A 20,839-nucleotide genomic window follows, 5' to 3' on the forward strand; every position below is an offset into this window, starting at 1 on the left:
GAGTACTTGTATTTGTACAAATACTGCCTAAAACAAAAATGCCCAGTTAAAAACTGTGTCAGCATGAAGGTAACGTTTCCATGTGTTCTCCGGATCCATTTCTGTATGCCGGGAATCATAGTGAAAGTCGTTCTTCCCTTCCCACTATCGTTCCATTTGGTCTGCCAGTTTTGCAGAGCGGTATCATCGATCCTCTTTAGGACGCCCCTCGGTGAGGCTTTGTCACCAGATACCCACGCGTTTTTTGCATGCTGGTATTTTTGTTTCATGCATTATCGCTCCATCACTCGTTACAATGATACTGTGATACTGGTAACATCGCGAAACGTCATGGAGGAGGTCATCAAAAGACTGCAACGTCACGTGAAATGGTTCAAAAAGTGAAGAAGCAAAAAAGAATTAAAAATATCTGACCGTTGCATCCGCCGCATACTGAAAAATGATCTCAAAGTCAAACCTTACAAGATCCAAAAGGCGCATGATCTCACACCAAAACAGTCAGACTTGAGAGAGCGAAGGAGTTGCTTCGCTTAGCCGAAAGCGGTCAATCAATTCGAACATTGTGTTTTCTGACGACAAAATTTTTCAAATTGAGCAATTCGGGTTTATTTGACCGACCGCTCATACGAGAATTTGGGTCGAGCCTGGCGTCAAGGTAAATACGAAATATTATCGGGAAAGTAGTCTGGAGGCTGCTTTGAAGCCGTGGGCAGACAAACATTTTGGTGGCAGACCATGGGCGTTGCAACGGGACTTGGCACCTTCTCACAAAGCTCGGGTGAACCAAGAAAGGCTAGAAAAAAACGTTCCGAACTTCATGACGTCCACACAATGTCTCTCAATTCTGAAAAAAGCCATTGTCCGCGATTGAGCCAAAATACCTGTAAGTCATATTCGGGCTGCTTGCGATTCGTTTCTGGACCGTTTCAAGCCCATAGGGTGGTCAAGGCAAAAGATGGTCTTATCGAGCAAAAGTAAATTGATTATTAATTTTGTATTATTTTCACACATTTTTTATTTTGAATTGAATAAAAGTAATTTTCCAAACTAGATTTATGGCATTTTTAATTGGTTACACTTCGAGTGCCGCACTCTGTATTTGTACCACGTAGTTTGTAGCTGAGAGGGGTGTATCTACAATCTCCAATCTCCATACCAAGAGAGAGGCGAAAGAGAGTGCCCTCTCAAGCTAATTTGTCTGCCTTACAACTCCATGGCATGCCACTATTCCCTGGTACCGATGTCAAATGCATGCGGAGATATACCGCCATCTCGTTAATGCCGGGCATCAGCATTTGGGCGCAATTAATTAATCGTCGCTTCGCTATCAGAGTAAATACAGACTTTTCTAAACGTAGTCACCGGACAGCTTCCTCATTAATGGATTATGATTAGGAAGACGAGCCGAAACGCTTACATCTGGCTTTAACAGTAGACACCAAAGCCAACTTTATCGTCAAACTTTTTTTTAAATTTTGATTAAAAACCTTGAAATTTTGATGAAAATGGTCGAATATTTATAAATCTTGTAGAATGAACTATATTTTTGTAAAAAATTTATGAGAATTAAACAATGAAAGGAAAAGTGGGCATAATTGGTCGAAATATCACGTTTCTTTTTGCTGTCAATGGGTGTATATACGTACATATGTATGTATGTATACATATCAATAATTTTCCACAAATACATATTACACAGAAAAACACATTTTATTGCCAACGTTGAATCATCATGAAAATCGTCGTCAGCACCCACACCAATCTCGCCCCCTTTCCTCGCTTATATCTGCTTCACTCCGAATGGACTTATTTTGCCCAAAAACACGCAAATGTTGTCTGCCCCAACAAAAATATTATTATGAATGCGCAATTCTTAACAAAGTGTAAAGTCAAATATACGGTAACACCTCGATATAACAAACCATGGTAGATACAAAATCTCAATACAATAGGTTCTGTTTTTATGCGGTAGATACGATCCGCAAGAAACAGCATAAAAAAAACAGCATAAAAAAAGCTACTAGTTCTATAGTAAAACTATAGATACGTTTCAAAAGTGCTAAAACCGCATAAATCTGAAATAATGTAATAAAATCGCATAAAAAAGGGCACTAGTCCCATATTATAACTATAGATATGTTCCATAGACCGCATGAATCTGAAATAATTAAATAAAATCGCATAAACAAAAAATTGTATTTTTGAAAATTATATCTTTATTTAAGAAACGTCAGAATCGAAAAATAAATTTAAGTCAGAAATAAAATCAGACAATACCCACATGTTGCGCGTTCGTTTAGGATTTGGCGTAAAATCACTTTCGTCACTTGAGGAAATGTACACGTCTGATCTAGATAGTTATGCAGGCGGTTCCATACTTGTAGGGTTAGCATTTCTGATGTAATCTGTGATGAGTTTTTGCATAAAAACAGAACCTACTGTACATACATTTATTGGCTGCACTCCGTTTTTGTAAAGTTTTTTTGTTTTTTTGCCTGAAAAAAAGAAAAAAAACTTGGAGTGTTGCTGCCATTGTTTGCCAAAAGAGGGACTACTAAAATAAAATAACTTAAAAATAAATGTCTACAGAGAAAAAAATTATGAATTATTATTTTTATATACAAATATCGTTTATTTGAAATACGGAATGGTATGGATGATTCTGTGACCAGAAATCCATAAAAACGGTGGGAGTTTACCAGGTTATGTGACTGCAAGCGGTTCTAAATGTGTTAGATTTCATCTTTTTACCTTGTTTTTAATACTGGAATACATAAAATCAAAACAGTAAAATAACTGTTTAAGGGGGGAAGCTGGTCTAGAGCGCAAAAAATGGGCATATTTTATGAATTTATTTTGACTCAACAAAGGAATCAATCGAAAATCTGTGAAATAGGTTTAATAATATAGCTTTCATGGTACAAATACAAAATTTTTCGTCTGAATTAATTTCAAAATGGCCGCTGTCCAGCAGTTCTCCTAAGGCGCCCTTTTTTCTAGTGGGTCCATTGCCGAAGACGTAAACTCCTTAATTTTTGTCCTGGATCAAAAAATAAAATTTTTTTAGTTTCTATATAACAACAGAAAGAGACGTACGTAGGATTTTTTCGATATTTTGTTTTTTCGCGAAATGGTGCACGTTTGAACAAAAAGTTACAATTTTCACTATAAAGAACGACATAAAATTGTTGATTAAAAAAAAAACTATGTAATATAAATAAAAAATCCTACGTACGTCTCCGGAGAAAGGTATTTCGAATGTATTGTCAAAATTTCGTAAGAATCGGTAAAGATTTGTTCGAGTTATGTCTTCGGCCAGTTTAAAAAAAGTGATTTCGAGAAAAACGCGTTTAAAGTTGTAAGTAGCGTTCGGGGCATACCTGCGAGGCACTGCCGTCGAATGAAAAATTTGGGCATTTAGACATTTTTGCTGGCATCCCTCATTTGATATATTATTTCTAAGACCCTAAAGCACCTTTTAAGACAAAAAAAAATTTTTCGATTTTTTCAAAATTCTAGACCAGCTTCCCCCCTTAAGCGTAATTCATTTAATTTTTGAATGAAGAGAGATATAGGCAAAAATACAAATTTTTTCAATTATTGTAAAAAAAACTTCAAAAACAACTCCCTTGCAACCAGTGAAACGATAAAAATTAACAGTATTTGGTAGATTTTTAAATGAGGAGCAAAGTGGCTGAAGTTGAAATTGGCCGCTTGTATTTAATTTTTTTAACTTTTACATTTTCTTTCCGGTTTTGACCCTCTGAGGCTTTACATTTTCGTAATGAAATTATGTTTCACCATTTAATTTTTTTTGATTTGTCAACTAAAAATAATGAACTAAACTTAAAAAGTTTTCGAAAAAGCTTGAAATTGTCCTTGTTTTTTGAATTTCCATCCCAGTAACTCGGACTAGTACCGATTGATATAAAATATATCAACCTAATAAGACTGGATATACCTTTTGAAAGATATCATTCGCTTTTTTTGAGTTTTTTTCCTTGTAGTAGTTGCTAAAAGATAAAGACCAAGAAAACAGATTTTTTTTGTATACATCTCGAAATTCCATCTTTGGACAAATAAATTAAACTCATTTCCGTATTCAGCGACCACGAACTGGTCGGAAAAGCATTTTTTAACGAAATACGTTTTTCTTGTAAACTAGTGTAATTAATCAGTTTTGATTAAAAAAAGTGCGATTAAATTATTAAATATCCATCTTAAATATATTTTTTAAATTACAATTTTAACATAAAAGTTAAAAAAAGCTAAGCAAACTAAACTATGTATTATTATATTCTTCAGAAAAATCATTATGTTTCTTTTTATGCTGAGGTTTCTATGATGATAATATAATTAATAATTAAAGTATTGATATATGTTGAATTATATAGGGTTGAGAACTAAGTATTTGCGGATTTTTAGAAAATCAAACACTATTTTTTCATGAATGATCAATGACCTTTTGCCATCTTTCAGGCAGCATCATAAAACTTCTGGTTTTTATTAGCAAAAAACTGAATCAGGTACGATTTGACATTATCATCATTATTGAAATTTTTACCATTCAAGGAGTTTTGTAAAGATCGAAACAAAAAGTAATCAGATGGTGCAAGGTCAGGACTATATGGTGGATGTGGCAAAACATCCCAACTAAGTTCCAATAATTTTTGCCGAGTGACCAAAGATGTGTGTGGCCTTGCATTGTCATGATGGAATACAATACTTCTTCGATTTGTCAATTCAGGCCACTTTTCTTCAACCGCATTGTTTAATTTCGTTAGTTGTTCAATGTAAACATTTGCCTTGTAATCCCACCAAACTGATAACAAAAAATTCTTTTGATGAATATCAGCTTTTGATGTAGTTTCAGCTGGTTCACCTGGCCTGCTCCACGATCTTTTCCGCTTGATATTGTTGTAAACAACCCATTTTTCATCGCCAGTTATCAGTCGTTTTAAAAATGATTCATTTTCGTTACGTTTCTTTAGCAAATCGCAGCTGTTAATGCGTTGCGTAAATGCGATTCTTTCAGTTCGTGAGAAACCCATGTATCGAGTTTTTGAACATAGCCAAGTTGTTTTAAGTGATTTTCAATACATGTATGTGATACATGAAGCTTCTCTGCAATCTTACGTGTTGTACTGTGACAATCTGAATCGATTACTGCTTTGATTAGGGCGTCATCAACTTCAACTGCACGAGCGAAAAATCACCTGAAACGAAATTTGGCAAACCAGTTTTGATACTGCCATTCTTTTAAGGCTGCGTCACCATAAACAGCACATAACTTTTTATGAGCTTGCGATGCAGTTTCTCTTTGTGGAAATAAAAAAGCAAAATATGACGAAAATGTTCCTTTTGATTTTCCATTTTTCAACGAACGCCAAATGAAAACTACACAACCGATCAAAAGACTTTTTTTACTGATTGACAGCTGAATAGCCAACTATCAAATAACAAAATGTGTTTTACATTTGTACTACGTCTGCAATCCTAAAAATTCAACTGAAGCTATCTATGAGTGAAATCCGCAATTACTTAGTTGCCAACCCAATATTATTTACTTCCACTTTAATTTCCTATATCGAGGTCTCACTGTATATGGTGGTGGCAGCACCTTGAGAGTCATGAAAAGTCGGCCACTATTGTCCTTTTTTTGTGCAAGTTTGTCAACAGGGAAAATCAATAACCCAGTCATATAAAATAATTAGAAGCCATAATGCACTCATACTCTTATATGTAAGCATGTGTGGATTGCTTGGCATGCTTTGTTTTTAATTTGGGTGCGGCAACCTACAGCTAGCATTAGAAGTGTTTTTCTAGTGGTTGATTTTTAACGTCCTTTGGGGGCTTAGTAATGTGACACTTGGACGCCAAACATTTTGGGTATTGCTTTTTGACATACATTCTTGGGCATATACCATATATATAGTTAATGACTAATCATATACCCCTTAAAAATAGCAGCAGTCAAGTATTAAATTGTATGTCACTTCCAAATGATTTTAAAAAATTAAAGCAATTTACGGAACATGTACAAATGCAATTTAATTATAAGAGTATTTCAGTATAAACAAACAGTAAGTCTCACTAGACATACTTTATAACTTCACAAAAAGTAAGAAATTAAAATTGAAATGTGCATTTGTTTGGTCCGCTTCATCGAATCCGCGGTCTCTTGAACTGCCTGCAGACCACATGGCGTGGATAGAATCAAATATTACGCTCGCTAGACATTTTTAGGCCTTCTTCAAAGATGCCTTTGCACTTTGAAGCTATATAACACAATTTTCTCATTTAAGAAATAACTAAATAATTTCCAGTCCAGTAGAATTTAAATTATTTAAATGAAAAGAACTTCAGCTGACTCGAAACATGATAAAATACATAATGAGTCCTTTATTAAACCGTCGTTCAACTGGACGCCACTGTGCCGTTTGGGAATCCAATGCCTCCCAAGATTTCAGGTATCCACAGAAATTTGCAAATTTTGTTCTAATCGACTTGTAGGTTGAATATCAATTCCCTCTCTCCCATAACCAAACTTGATAGTTGATACATAACTATGTATCGAAAATGCCCATGAAATTCTTATCAATTGCTTAGGACTAAATTCAACGAATTAGTCAGAAAACCATTTGTGAAGGCTCGTCGCAAGAAAAAACTCAATGTATGTATGCCACACGAACTTACGAAATAGACCCATTTGCGCCGTCCCCATCGTCTGCGAATATTTGCTGAAATACAATGAAGTCGACCAATTTTTGAAGCGGATGGTAACTGGTGATACACGCTCAATTACAATACTAGAACGAAGGTAGTGACCGAACGTCAGTAAACCGGCACAAACTATCGGAAACCCTGAATTAACGTCATATAAAGTTTTTCCGTGGGATAGGAAGAAAATTATTTACTATGAGTTGCTCCAATCTGGGCCTGTTTCCAGAATGAAAAATGTGGTTTCGAAAAACACCCAAAAGAAGATTAAAAAGCTATCTGTTCTTTGTTTTCAAATAATCATAGGTTAGGTTAGGTTAGCCTGGTTGGCAATAAGCCACGCATAGACCTTTTGGTCCCTAGCGATACCAGATGGAGACCGACCTCTATGAATACCTGAAGTAGACATCATGTAGGATATCAGCGCTTTTGGTGAATCAAAGTAGGGCTGGGAGCTCCGCTTTTGAGACGTCTTCCAGACCCTCAAACAATGGGGCTCCCAGACATCTTAGTCGCGTTTTTAATAATGCCGGACAAACGCACAGAAGGTGTTCTAAAGTCTCCTCAACATCCTCTGCATTTTCTGCATTTGTCCATGTTAGCAATCCCTATCTTGTACGCATATGCAGCCAATAGATTGTGGCCTGTTAGCATACCTATGATAGTTCTGCATTCCTTTCGCGAGAGCGTAAGTACGAATGGAGTCAGTTTTTTGTCGTTAGTTCTACACATGACTTTTGCTGTTTTGCATGTGGTCGGGTTAGTCCACCTAGCTTGCCTTTTCATGTGGTCGTCCATTTCGTTGTATATTGTGTTTAGCGGTTTTGGTATGTCGTTCTCTTGTTCAAATGGTAGTCTCACAGCACTCTTTGCTATCTCATCTACTATTTCGTTCCCCATAATGCCTTTGTGAGCAGGTACCCAGTAGATATGCAGCCTATTGTTTCCGGCTAGCCTTTCTATGGCCTCCCTGCTCCGTCGAACATTTTTGGACTTAATACAATATGAGCTTATTGCTCTTATTGCTGCTTGACTATCCACGTATATATTAATTGTTGAGTTCTTTCTTGTTCTAGTGTAGGCTAGCTCCGCGGCCTTCCCCACAGCAAAAACTTCCGCCTGGCCAGTAAATGCCCGCTCCCACTCCGTCTGGAGTTTTCGAGCCGTCTGTATAGATGTGAAAAGTTCTATGGCCAGGCTTCATGCCTTTGTGCCATCCCTCCTCTTCAATTGTAGTGCGAAACCTTCTCTCCCAATTAAAGTACGGAGTCATGTAGTCCGTGCCACCTCAGCTCCACTTTCCTATTGAGCTGTGACCGAAGGTTCTGCAGTTGAATACCCCCGCAGCCATTAGCCTCCTCGCGGATTTCGCTGCCAGGTTTTCCGCCATGAGGTCAATAGGTGGCACTCTGAGTATCATTTCCAGCGCCGCCGTTGGAGTGGTCTTCATCGCTCCTGTTATGCACAGAGCAGCGAGTCGTTGAATCCTTTCTAGCGGCATTAAGTATGTCCGTTTTTTTGTCGCAGTCCACCATACTAAGGTTCCATACAGCAATATCGGTCTGACTACTGCTGTGTAGCACCAATGCATCAGAGAGGGTGATAGACCCCAAGTAACGGCCAGCATTCTTTTACATGCGTACAGCGCATTACTGGCCTTTTTCACCCTCTCCTCAACGTTGTGCTTTCACAGCAGTTTGCTGTCCAGTATTACTCCGAGGTACCTCGCATGGTCTTTGAGGAGTAGTTCGTTGTTGCCTAGCTTCGGGAGGTTCCACGCCGGAACTTTGTACTTCCTGGTAAAAAGTACCATGTCCGTTTTTCCGGCGTTTATCCCTAGCCCTGCGCGAGATTCAAATAATCATAACTTCTCTCTAATTATTTAAATATTTTTTATTAGAAACATCTTAAGATATTCCCAAGAATATGCTTTTAAAAAGAAAAAATTAATCGATTTTTTTTAAATTTCAGGGTGGTTTCATCCTTTTATAGAGCTAAGTATTTCAGTGAAGTATTTTTGAAACTTTAATCTTCTGGTGAAAAGTTGCAAGTGTTTGATACTATTCCGTTTATAATAAATATATGTATGGACGTATGTATGTATGTATGTATGTGTATGTATATTTATCTAACTCAAATTGTGCGAATTCATTTGTTACCACAGGTCAAGGGCTTGACTAACAAATGCGCAATTTTCGCCCATTGAACCAACATTTACTTTAAGGACAGACTTTGCTTGTTCATAAATACATACATACATACATACATATAACGAATGCACGAAATTTTTTCATGGAAAAAATGCGCAACACGGCCAAAGGAAAAGATTATAAAAATCAACGAGATTTCCGAGTCATTTTAAACTTGCACTTTATTGTATCGCGTGTTTTTTAAGCGATTGAGAGCTTAAAATGATAATACGGAACAGAAATATTGTTGGAGTGCATTTTTTATTATAATCCCGTAGATAATTTCATGGCATTTATTTTTTTAATATGATATTCCGCATATGTCCGCCGAGGCTACGAGGTACATGGTGCATTCGAAGGGTCCAATTTTTTACTACTTTTTCCCATGAATCTGGACGTATGGCGTCAATGGTGCCTTGAACATTGGATTCCTATATTTCAAGTGTTGCTGGCTTGTCGACATAAACCACGGACTTAACATGGCCCCATAAAAAGTAAACCAGAGGCGTTAAATCGCACGAGCGAGGAAGGAACCAGTGAACAGGACTAAAAAAATAGAATTTATGAAAATTAACAAAAAAAGAAAAATAGTCCAAACTGTCCGTTGCAAAATTTTAAACACACCATTATTTGTTTAAAACTACAACCAAATCATATAACTTTGTATACAATTTTTCAAAGCTTTATCAAAACTTTCAATTGATGGAATTTTTTGGAATTTTTGGGGGGTATGCAGTTTTGTAGTGTTACAAAGTGCAAGTTTCAAGTGACTACAAATTGCCGTTGATTTCTGGAATTTTTTTTTACGTTGAGATGTGATGTCTTTTCTTCCATACAAAGTACAAAAGGCGCAAAATAAATCACCCAATTTTGTTTTTGAATAACTTTTGCACTAAATAAAGAAAACATGACTTTGAGTGATGGAAATCTTTATTTACCTTTACGCGCTGCATTGCTTGTCTTTTTATACTGCAGCTGTCTAGTTCGCATGTGTCAAATATGATTGACCTACGACACCATTCGCAAATATTATAAATCTTCCGATAGAGTGATTAATTTTGTGCCACCTTGTACATGTTCAAAGATTTTATATGAAAGCAAAGACCTAAAGAAAGCAAAGAAAGCGACCTAAATCGTGGGGATACGAATTAGTCGTATTTAGTTAGAGCAAATTCATATACAATTTTGCTTATTGACTTAAAGTGTGCTCATGTTTCCTTCTGTCAGAGTTCGTGATAGGTATTCCCTGATGAAGTGTAGGTACATGCATACAAACTTACATATATTATCTATATACGCACATATGTCTATACTTCTATATTTTTCAATGAACTCGCAAAGCCTTCGAAAATGACCGGCTGGTGAAGCAACTGCTAGCCGCAAGTATGCATGGAATACCTCCCAAGTGATAAAAATACTTGTCTTCCCAATTTCTTTAACTGTTTTATTTGCAAAAGAGAATTTAAATAATTTTGATGAATGTTCTTTTGTGCTTTATTCTTTGCGTGTTATGGCGCTTCTTACATTCTCTATTTATTATTGTTGCTTCGCATATTTGTAAAAAATTTCTTTTGTTTTTATATGCGTGATTTGTCTTTGTCTCCTTTTTATGCGATTCAACGTTTTCTTATTTGGTTGGTCAGTGACTCATTGTTAGTTATTGAATATTTGAATTGTCAGTTATCAAATTTGTTAGGGCTGTTTTAGGGAGTAGCTCGCTCAACACGCACAAATACATATATACATATGTATAAATATATATACACTTTTCGTCACATAATTAAGCCATTTCAACTTTTTATTGTACAATATTTGCAATATTTTAAGTTAAATTTTTACGTTAATTTGTCAAACTTTAAAAATTAAAGAAATTTCCGTAAGCCTTTATGCTGTTCCACAAATCCGACAAACCGTTTTTGTGAGAACCTTTTGCATAGCTGAAATACCCTCGGAAGCTTACCATTGCCTGCCGAAGGGCGACCGCTATTAGAAAAGTCTTTTACAAGGAAGAAAATGCTCAACATCGAATGCAAAAAAAAATTGTCAAAAATCAATGCAATTTTCATGCTACTTCTAATTTACACGTTATTATACTAAAATGAACTACAAAACTACATACCCAAAAGTTTTCTCAAAATTTAAATTAAAAGGTTAAAAAAAATTAATAATAATAATTTTTCGAAATTCGCCCAATTTTGTAACTGCGGTTCACAAGGGCTTTGCTATACATAAACTATATTTTTATAAAAAATTTGCTTCAAAAAAATTGCGAATATTGTTAAAAATCAAGTGACTTAATTATGTGAAGACAAGTGTACATATGACCCATCTAAATACACTGTTATAAAGGGTATTTCAAAAGACGCGCCTAGTCTTTAATAAAACATGTAAAATATAAATTCTGTTAGGTTTCACTATTTTTATTCAAAATACGGCTCTTAACAATTATATGTGAAAAATGACAACATTTAAATGTCAAACGTGTTTACAGGTAAAATCGGCCAAACAGTCGGTTCATGAATGCTAAATTGTTAGAACGTTGAGATATCGATGTGATGTTGAAGATTGTTCAGCAACACTATTCTCAACAGGACGTGCAGATTTGGGATGTCAGTCCTTTTTCTTTCCATTTTTATAGTAGGCGGCCCTATGCTCTAACTTGGAACTCAGGAATTGGTGATGACTTTTATAATGGCTTTTTAAAAATCGCAATTTAATGTTAGGGACAGAAATAGCGGCAATAACATCATCCCAAGCATCGGGCTGAATCAGAAAGTACTTCTCAAATCTCTTTGCCTCTTCACACTATTCTTTTGCTTGGATTGTAGACAGTTACAGTTTTGAGGTAATGATTTTGTTATGTCGTACACGAAATGCAAAGAGTCACAACTCAAGATTTTCAACCTTGGTTTTCTATGAATTAATTCATAGTTTACATCTTATACAGCATAGTCGTAATAAGAATTTGTTTTAAGATTATATTTTATGCAAGGTGGACTTGATGTGTGGACAAGATAGACTGTGATCTCCATCCGTTCTTAATACTAAATATATTTTCACATCATTTTTATTTCAGCCTTTGCTGAATATTTTCAGTTTCAAGTTCTTACTATTTCGTATTTAGTATTCCATACGCTTCTTTTCTTTTTCTGAGGAAAAGAAGATAGGACAAAACTAAAAATATTTATTGAGTATAAATATCAATAATTTAATTTCCCTGATGAGAGTGCATTACATTTTGACTATCGATAAAGAGTAAATATTTTACTGATAGTGCAAATCAAATTATATCATCAATTCTTTTACTGACAGTACTTCAGTAATCAGTAAAAAATATTATTACTGCAATTTTTTTCAGTAATCAGTAAAAATTTTCTGTAAATGCAAACTAAATTGCAATATTACTAAAAAACTATATTTAGTGCTACTGCAAAATGCCCATCTATGCCGTGTAGGTATTATTCACTACCGACATCTAGGTGTCACTTTTGAAAGAGCCTTTATTATATTCATCCTTACCGTAGGCGACGTTCATTCTGTCATAAATTATTTGCAAACTGCCAGTCAGCGCGTACCGGTTTTTCTTTATCATACTATGACATACCTATCTCAAATTCGCAAATTGACACTTGTAGGTTTGGTCTTTTTTACCTTCTATCCATTATCTTGTTGGCTGCAGTTAACTGCAATATTTTCATTTTAAAACATATTCCGTTGTTCTCGTGGTGCTTGGTAGTGTTTAGAATAATACGCACATATGTACAAATGTTTTTATATAAGTAGTTACTTTAGAATAAAATTTTATTGTAATTGAACAACAAAGTTTCCAGCACTATACTATTGATACTAATTAATTCCAAATTCTTTCTCACTCGTTACTTTCAGCATGAGTCGTCCTTCACAGCAACGCACAATGCAGCAGCCAAAGGCGCCGAAGCAACACCTTACAGAGCAGGAGGCCATCGCCGCCTCCGAGCTCTTCGATCTCTTTTGTGTCGCAACGACAATGCGACAGATTTTAGGTTTACATCGTGACATGTGCGACATACTCGGCTTGCGGTCAGCCCCGATCAACGAATTCTATCCCATGTTGAAAGCGAAAATTCGTTCGTGGAAAGCGCAGGCGCTATGGAAAAAATTCGATGCACGAGCGGCTCATCGTGTATATGCGAAAGGAACAGCGTGCAATGGTACGCATGTGCTAGTCATTGGCGCAGGTCCATGTGGTCTGCGCACCGCCATTGAGGCGCAATTATTGGGTGCTAAAGTTGTTGTGCTGGAGAAGCGCGATCGGATCACACGTAACAATGTGTTGCACTTATGGCCATTCGTGATCACCGATCTACGTAATTTGGGCGCAAAGAAGTTCTATGGAAAATTTTGTGCTGGTTCTATAGATCACATATCTATTAGACAGTTGCAAATAATTTTAATGAAGGTGGCGCTGCTATTGGGTGTCGAAATACACGAGAATGTGTCCTTTGAGCGGACAATTGAGCCGAGCGATGATGGATTTGGTTGGCGTGCGGCTGTAACGCCAGCGGATCATGTAGTTTCATACTATGAATTCGATGTTTTAATCGGAGCCGATGGTAAACGCAACACACTAGAAGGCTTTAAACGAAAAGAGTTTCGTGGAAAACTTGCTATTGCAATTACGGCCAATTTTATAAATAAGAAAACCGAGGCGGAGGCTAAAGCGGAGGAGATAAGTGGTGTGGCTTTTATATTTAATCAGTCATTCTTCAAGGAGCTTTACGAGAAAACGGGTATAGATTTGGAGAATATCGTATACTACAAGGACGAAACACATTACTTTGTTATGACTGCGAAGAAGCACAGCCTCATCGACAAGGGTGTGATTTTACAGGTAAACTGAAAAAAGGCAAATCATTAAACAATGAGTTTCATCTACTCAAATTGTATTGTATCTGTATCTGTTTAGGATTTCTCCGATCCTGCGGAATTGCTCGCGCCAGCCAACGTTAGCGCCGACAAGCTGCTCGATTATGCACGTGAAGCGGCCGAATTCTCCACAAAGTACCAAATGCCAAATCTTGAGTTCGCTGTTAATCACTATGGCAAACCGGACGTGGCCATGTTTGATTTCACATCCATGTTCGCCGCTGAGGCGTCATGCCGTGTGATTGTGCGCCACGGTTATCGTTTGTTACAGTGTTTAGTGGGTGATAGCTTGCTGGAGCCTTTCTGGCCCACTGGATCAGGTTGTGCTCGCGGCTTTCTCTCTAGCATGGATGCTGCATATGCAACCAAATTGTGGTCGAATACACGTAATAGTATTCTGGGTGTTGTGGCGCAACGTGAAAGTATTTATAGGTAGATGAAAGTAGTGCCAGTTAAATGATCAACAAAATTGCATTGTACTTCCTTATTTTAGGCTCCTCAACCAGACCACGCCTGAAAATTTGCAGCGTGACACAGGCTCCTATACTGTTGACCCAGCCTCAAGATATCCAAATCTAAATCGCACCGCTGTGAACCCGTTTCAGGTGAAAACCCTCGTGGACTCGGATGATCCGAAGATATTGGAGCAACCGATTGCCGAAATTGTCACAACACCAGCGTTGGCTGAGGCGTCAACGGTGTTGCGTAAGCCGCGTCGTAGTGCAGGTATGTTTTGCAGTAGTTGCGTATGCGGGAATCGTATGTTTTTAATATAAGTAATTGTAAGAAATGATTTGGTGGAACATTGAATTAGAAAAAACCCTGCGCGCATTTGAATTCACTTTGAAATAAAGATAATTTCTCTATTTCCTTGAGGGTTAAAACCACTCTAGCGTCCGAAAAAAAGAATAAATGTAGCGAATTATTTTAGGACTATATGTAAGAGGCTAGGACTTTTTTTTATTCTTTTCTCCTAAGTGATTCACCGGTGGAACAATAGTAATATATTTTATATAAAAACTGCAAAGGGGGTTTTTAATTTAATAGTGGAGTGTTTGTAGAAAAGATAGTTTAGAATTGATAATAAAAGAACTTTACACTTCCCAATAAAGTGTTACAGCCTTTCATGTCTTTTTATCTTTGCTTTGTTTTGAAAGCTATGACGATACCGTTCATTAATTAAAATGTGTTCGTTGTCGCTCGACAACCGTATAAAACGAATAGAACTGCGACAAAGGTGGATTTGTGAAAACTACGTTTCGGAACAGAAGTCGAAGTAAAGTCAATCGGAAGTTTTTAGATGATTGGTTCCGTATACAACATAAAAAGCATGTTTGATCCGGTTGAAATTGAAATGTTAAAATTGGATGCCATTAGCATTTATAGCAATTGAGTCTATGTGTAACTACCACGTGGCAAATTTTGCGTCAGGATTTGGTCGCGAAGGTTCAGTTGTCGCAAGAATTGAAGCTATACGACCATCGACAACGCCAACAATTCGTTAATTTGATCCAAGAAAAGCTGGAAATTATCTTTTCAAATAAAAGAAATTGTCAAATACGAGTATACGAAAATCCACGGGTATAATTAAATAAAGAAAACATTAACTATTGCAAACGAAATTCTGCATAAAAATGTCCAACATCTGTTGTTCGAAGGTCGGGTAAAATTGTACGTGCCTCCATTTGTGGAAAACATCAAGACACGCATACCACAAATTGAAGGAGTTCGGGCAGACAACCATCAAATGACGTGCAAGCGCCAATTATATAATATAATTAAAGATTTGAAAGAATTTGCCAAGAACCGACATCTATAACGTGCACGCGTTTAAAATTTGAAGGGGAGAGTAATGATTAAAAAAATCCACTTTAACACCAAATGAAAACTCTGAAGTCTAGTTAAATATATACATAAAGAGTTTTCTAATAACAGGTGTTATCTATCGCTATCGACAGATGATTAACGATTTTTTATGGCCGGGATGGGATGGTATTGATCTGGGCAACGTTTATTTTCAACAAAACGGCGCTACGTGCCACACAAGCAACGAAACCATTGATCTTTTACGGGAAAAGTTTCCGGAGCGTGTTATCTCTCGGAGAGGTGATCACAACTGGCCACTGAGATCTTATGATTTAACAACTCGGTTATGGAAAATTTTTTGAAAAAGATATTGTCCTGTAAGCGTGGTGATTTTCCTGATGTTATTTTCCACTATTAACGGAAAAAAAATAGAAATTTTCATTGAATATCAAAATAACACCTCTTATTTGAAAACACTATATATATGTATAATTGGCGTGTATACCCTTTTGGTTGTTTGGCCGAGCTCTTTATCCTATTTGTGGCGTGCGTCTTCATGTTGTTCCACAAATGGAGGGACCTACAGTTTTAAGCCGACTACGAGCGGCAGATAATTTTTATGAGGAGCTTTTTATGGCAGAAATACACTCGGAGGTTCACCATTGCCTGCTGAGGGGTTATTATTAGAAAAAACTTTTTCTTCATTTTTGGCCGTTCACCGAGATTCTCTCCTAAGTTCTCTCTGAATTCCAAATGGTAGTCACGCACCAACCCATTCGGCTACGGCAGCCGCCGTAGTTAAATATAGAAAACAATAATTTTTTCAAAATTTTAGTGTAACCCAGTAAATGAGTGTTAGTATTAAAACGACAGTCAGGTCTACGCTACGGAGTGCCAATTGTATTGAGTGTATTTTTTTAGCTGCATCAGAACTGTCGATATCAATAACTATGCTTTGATAGCTTAGAACGGCAAACTGTGTTAACATCTCTGTTTAGTAAGGTTTGGCAAGTCATCATTAATCGTTTAACGCCAAAACAACGCTTCAAAATTGTGGAAATTTGCTTTAAAAAAATCTTTTCGCAAAGTTCACAGAGGGAACTGTTGAAGAAGACGCCGAAATGTCGATTTGTCGCCTTTCTCAACTTCTTGGCCGTTATCTTAACGTGGATAATTTTACGGAAATTTAAGGATCTTGGCTTACGTGCCTATAAAATACAGTTCGTGCAAGAATTGGAGCCAAATGAACAACGTTTGCATCGCATTTTTGCCGATTAAGCTCATTTAGATTTATTATCCAGATTTATTTGAAAAAGTAGTCAAAAATGGGACTGGTCGAATGGATCATGTAACTCGTAGTCGCGGTGGACATATATCGGAAATATATTAAAAAAATAAATGCTGTGAAATTATCTACCAGATTATAAAAAAAATGTATTCCAATAACTTTTATGGTTTGTAGTATCATTTTAAATTCTCAAGTTTTTAAAAACACACTCGATACCCGATATATATCAGGCGGACTGTCACTCTCACAGCATTCCTCAAAAGTTTATGGGTGTGGTTTCATGCTTAACGAAGTAGGTTCTTGTCAGAAGTTCAGAATTTTATTATTTTTAATATTTTTTTTTTTATTATAAATTTTACTAAATGTAATAATTCAAAAATATTTTAATTAAAATATACTTTTTATAGACATTGTGCCTGAAGCTTTATTACATTGGGTTTGTACACAACTACACTTGTACGATTTTGTTAAGGACATAAAGGAGCCTGCCGACATACTTAAGAATGGAAAATCACTCTGCGCCTTAATTAGCCGGTATAAAACACTTCGAGTTATGCCTTTTTACAAAAAAGCATATACTCTAACCTATTTTCCATTATAACTTTTAGTTTTCGGCCGGATTTAATTGACTATGCAGCAACACGCGACTTAACCTCTGCTGAACGTAACGAATTAGCGTTCAGGATATTGGAAGCCGAGTATCAAATACCACGTATTATGACCGGCGAGAGGTCTATGGATTTAGAGAAGGTAGATACGCGACTGTGGTTGCATTATTTAAATCAAGTCCGCGAGGTGTTCCGAGGTGAAGTGCCGTATCTAAAGCATCCCAAAATGGACATCACAGAATTGCGCGAAAAGTATCGTCTCAACAACGCGCATGCGCAGCCAGACTTTTCGAAATTGTTGCAACTCTCAACCAAGCCAAAATACCCGAAAGCCAAGAGTCCCATCGAAGATATGGTCGATGTGCCGCAAGTGGTGCAACGTCGTTCGGTATTGGACGAGGAGCGTGTGAAACGTATACGCAGGCATGAGCCAGGCGCCGGCGGTCAGACCGCTGCGGGCAACTCACCACTACAAGGTAAGAAAAGGCAAATGGAGCAAGCAAAAGCTTGTGGCAGTAAAAGCTGAGAAAATTAACTCGAATACAAGCGAGAAAAAATTTATTTTTGAATTCAACTTGCCACTAAAGACCAATTTTCAAGTGCAAGTGGGCAGTGAGGAATTTTTAATTTAAATTTAAGCCCGAAGTTGAACTTTAAACTTAATTTGCAACGAAATATTATTTGCTCCATAAGCGTATATACTTATGCATGTTTGTGGGTATATATGCAGCTGTATTCACTTAATTTTGTTTTTGCAGGTCAAACTGATACACCACGTCGTGCCAAAAAGAGGAGAAACGCCGAGAAGGCTGCAAATATTGTGAGTATCACAATCGCCGTATTTAAGGAAGCTATTGTAAATTGCATTTTCAGACATTGAAAAGTGATCTCCATAACTCCACAATAGAAATTGTCAGTAATAGTATAACATACATAAAATTGAATTTAAATTGACAACAAAATTATTGACATTCCGCCAAAACAAAAAAAAATTGTTAAGATTGTTGATGTTCCATGATTTTTTTTTAAATTTACCATTTTTAATTAGTTTTAATTAAAATTGTTAAGAATTCAAATGAATTTGAGCTGAATTTTACAAAAAGGAGTAGAGAGTGATCTGCAAAATTTAAACTTTTTTAAAATTAAAAACACCTAAAATTGAATTTAAATTATCAAAAAAATCATTGACATTCCGCAAACAAAAAAAAATTTGTTAAGATTGTTGATTTTTAATGAATTTTTTAAAATTTAGCATTTTTAATTGGTTTTAATTAAAATTGTTAACCATCCAAATAAATTTGAATTGAATTTGACAAAAAGAAGTACGAGAGTTCTGCAAAATTTAAACTTTTTTTTGAATTAGTTTCGCACTAATCCAACGTTTGCAAAGAATTGACACAGCAAAAACAAAAATCAGGCCGTTCTCCTACAAACAACGATCACTTTTCAAACCTTATACAATATCATATGCATACATACATATGTACATATGTATCGAAACATGAAAAAACGTTTTTTTTTTTTGCTATATTTTATTATTGGTCTTACTTAAGTTATTTTTTTTTTATTAATTGTAAATTATTCCATTTGAAAACAAACAAAAACTGGTGTATTATTACTTTCATAAGGTTCATATTATGCTAGACCATCGTCATCAGAGTACATGCATCGTCATTAATGATTTTACAGACGCACAATCTGAGGTATTCACTATGCGTTTTAGTTGTGATCTCATGTTCTTGCATTCTTCGTCCATCCACCCCTTCGACTAACTACTTATACTACTACATACATACAAATGTTTGCTACTCACTGCATAGTCGTTCATCTCTTATTTACATGTATTTATCTTCATAAGAATTCAGTTTCTAAAGAAATGCATTTATTAATCCATACATTCATGAACTAAGCACGATTGCGCATATCTTTCTAAGCGAAGTTTCGAATCAAAACTTCCCCATTGTGTTTAATCAGCCTATACCCGACTGACCCTTTACTCAATTTTATGCCAATTGGTGTTATTACGAATTATTAGGAGGAACGTCAGAAGCGACTACAAGAAATCGAAGAAAATCGCCAGGACCGTCTAAGCAAACGTCGACAACAACGGTATCAACAGACGCAGAATTTTTACAAAAGCTTGCAAATGTTGCAAGCCAACACGTTGCTGCGCGAAACCGATGATCCGACAGCATTTGAGGACTACTCGCTGTTCGTATATCGCCAACAAGCACCGGAATTCAACGATCGCGTAAAGGATTTGGAGCGCAAATTGCTGTTTCCTGTAAGAAAGTCGAAAATTGAAGTTTTTGTTTGACTGTTGCCTGCCTGCCTGCCTCCTATCACTACCGTGTTTGACCGCGTGCTGGGCATGATGCTCCGTGTTGTGTACTCAAGCCTTCTAACCTACTTACACGCAAAATGCTACAGTTGAATTTTGCAATAATCGGCGTCTTGACAGTTGATGACTAATTATATGCGAAGGAATCTATTTTTTCTTGCTAATCTACTGCAATACAGTTTTTTTATCTAATCAGTATTCGAAGAATACCATTAATATGCGAAAATCTCAATTAACACACATACTCAGTCGGTCAATATATGTTGCTAAGTAAATTATTGCATTGTATGGTATGTAGGCAGTTTTGTTTAAGTATTGTACTTGAGCTTTATGCTCTTTTTATGTTTTTGTCCTGTATAGTTAGTTTGACTATGTCCCTCAACGCTATGCAACAAATTTATATTTTTTTTCACTCGGATTATAGCCTGATTGCTCATCTTAAATTAGATTAAGTTACCTTGGTTGCCACTCATGACGGTGTAGAGGAGCCCTCTTAGGACTGCAGGCTCATTGGTAAGATTCAGCGCACCAGACAGAGCTAGTTCACAGGGACGGCAGCCCTTGGTCGGGAAAAATCCGAGTCATTCTGGCACGTAGTACCGGCTGCCATAGGAATGCGGTACATAGAATCCATTACGACATCACTGCTCATCTTGTGGTCAATTAAGATTTAAAAATCTCTTCAAGTTTCATAGTGAAAATCAAAGGGGAATTTTTTTAAGTTCAATTTAACAAATTTTTTGTCATTTTTAGACGTGACACCGAAATATAAATTCGTTTTCTTTTGTTTATCTGCTATTTGAGAGATAATATAACCGAAATCCAGTGCGAAAGCTTAATGCTTCTGCATACCAATAAACGGTGACAATAATCAAATTTACAAAATTAATACAAATAAGTGAGACCCTCAATTAAAAACTGGTACTTAAGACCTTTCTCATAAGTTTTTTCATTATTGCGTAAATTCAAATGCCGCGCAAAT

The 20,839-nt window shown here is 36.3% G+C and overlaps 1 protein-coding gene across 6 annotated transcripts in view; it reads left to right on the forward strand.

The window, feature by feature from the left end:
• LOC129235652 (F-actin-monooxygenase Mical) overlaps positions 1-20,839 on the forward strand; it is a 184,653-nt gene that overhangs the window by 114,225 nt on the left and 49,589 nt on the right. For 4 of the 6 annotated variants that reach the window (XM_054869601.1, XM_054869602.1, XM_054869603.1 and 1 more), the window contains exons 5-11: positions 12,795-13,779; positions 13,855-14,246; positions 14,308-14,540; positions 17,316-17,442; positions 17,517-17,992; positions 18,275-18,336; positions 19,552-19,800. In XM_054869601.1, the coding sequence (XP_054725576.1) occupies positions 12,796-13,779; positions 13,855-14,246; positions 14,308-14,540; positions 17,316-17,442; positions 17,517-17,992; positions 18,275-18,336; positions 19,552-19,800 (2,523 nt within the window). In that variant the 5' untranslated portion in view covers position 12,795. Of the gene's footprint in view, positions 1-12,794; positions 13,780-13,854; positions 14,247-14,307; positions 14,541-17,315; positions 17,443-17,516; positions 17,993-18,274; positions 18,337-18,389; positions 18,632-19,551; positions 19,801-20,839 lie in introns of those variants that run through there. The other 2 variants (XM_054869605.1, XM_054869606.1) reach the window with 2 other exon arrangements.

Source organism: Anastrepha obliqua, chromosome 1, assembly GCF_027943255.1.
Source record: "Anastrepha obliqua isolate idAnaObli1 chromosome 1, idAnaObli1_1.0, whole genome shotgun sequence".
NCBI classification, from domain to species: Eukaryota; Metazoa; Arthropoda; class Insecta; order Diptera; family Tephritidae; genus Anastrepha; species Anastrepha obliqua.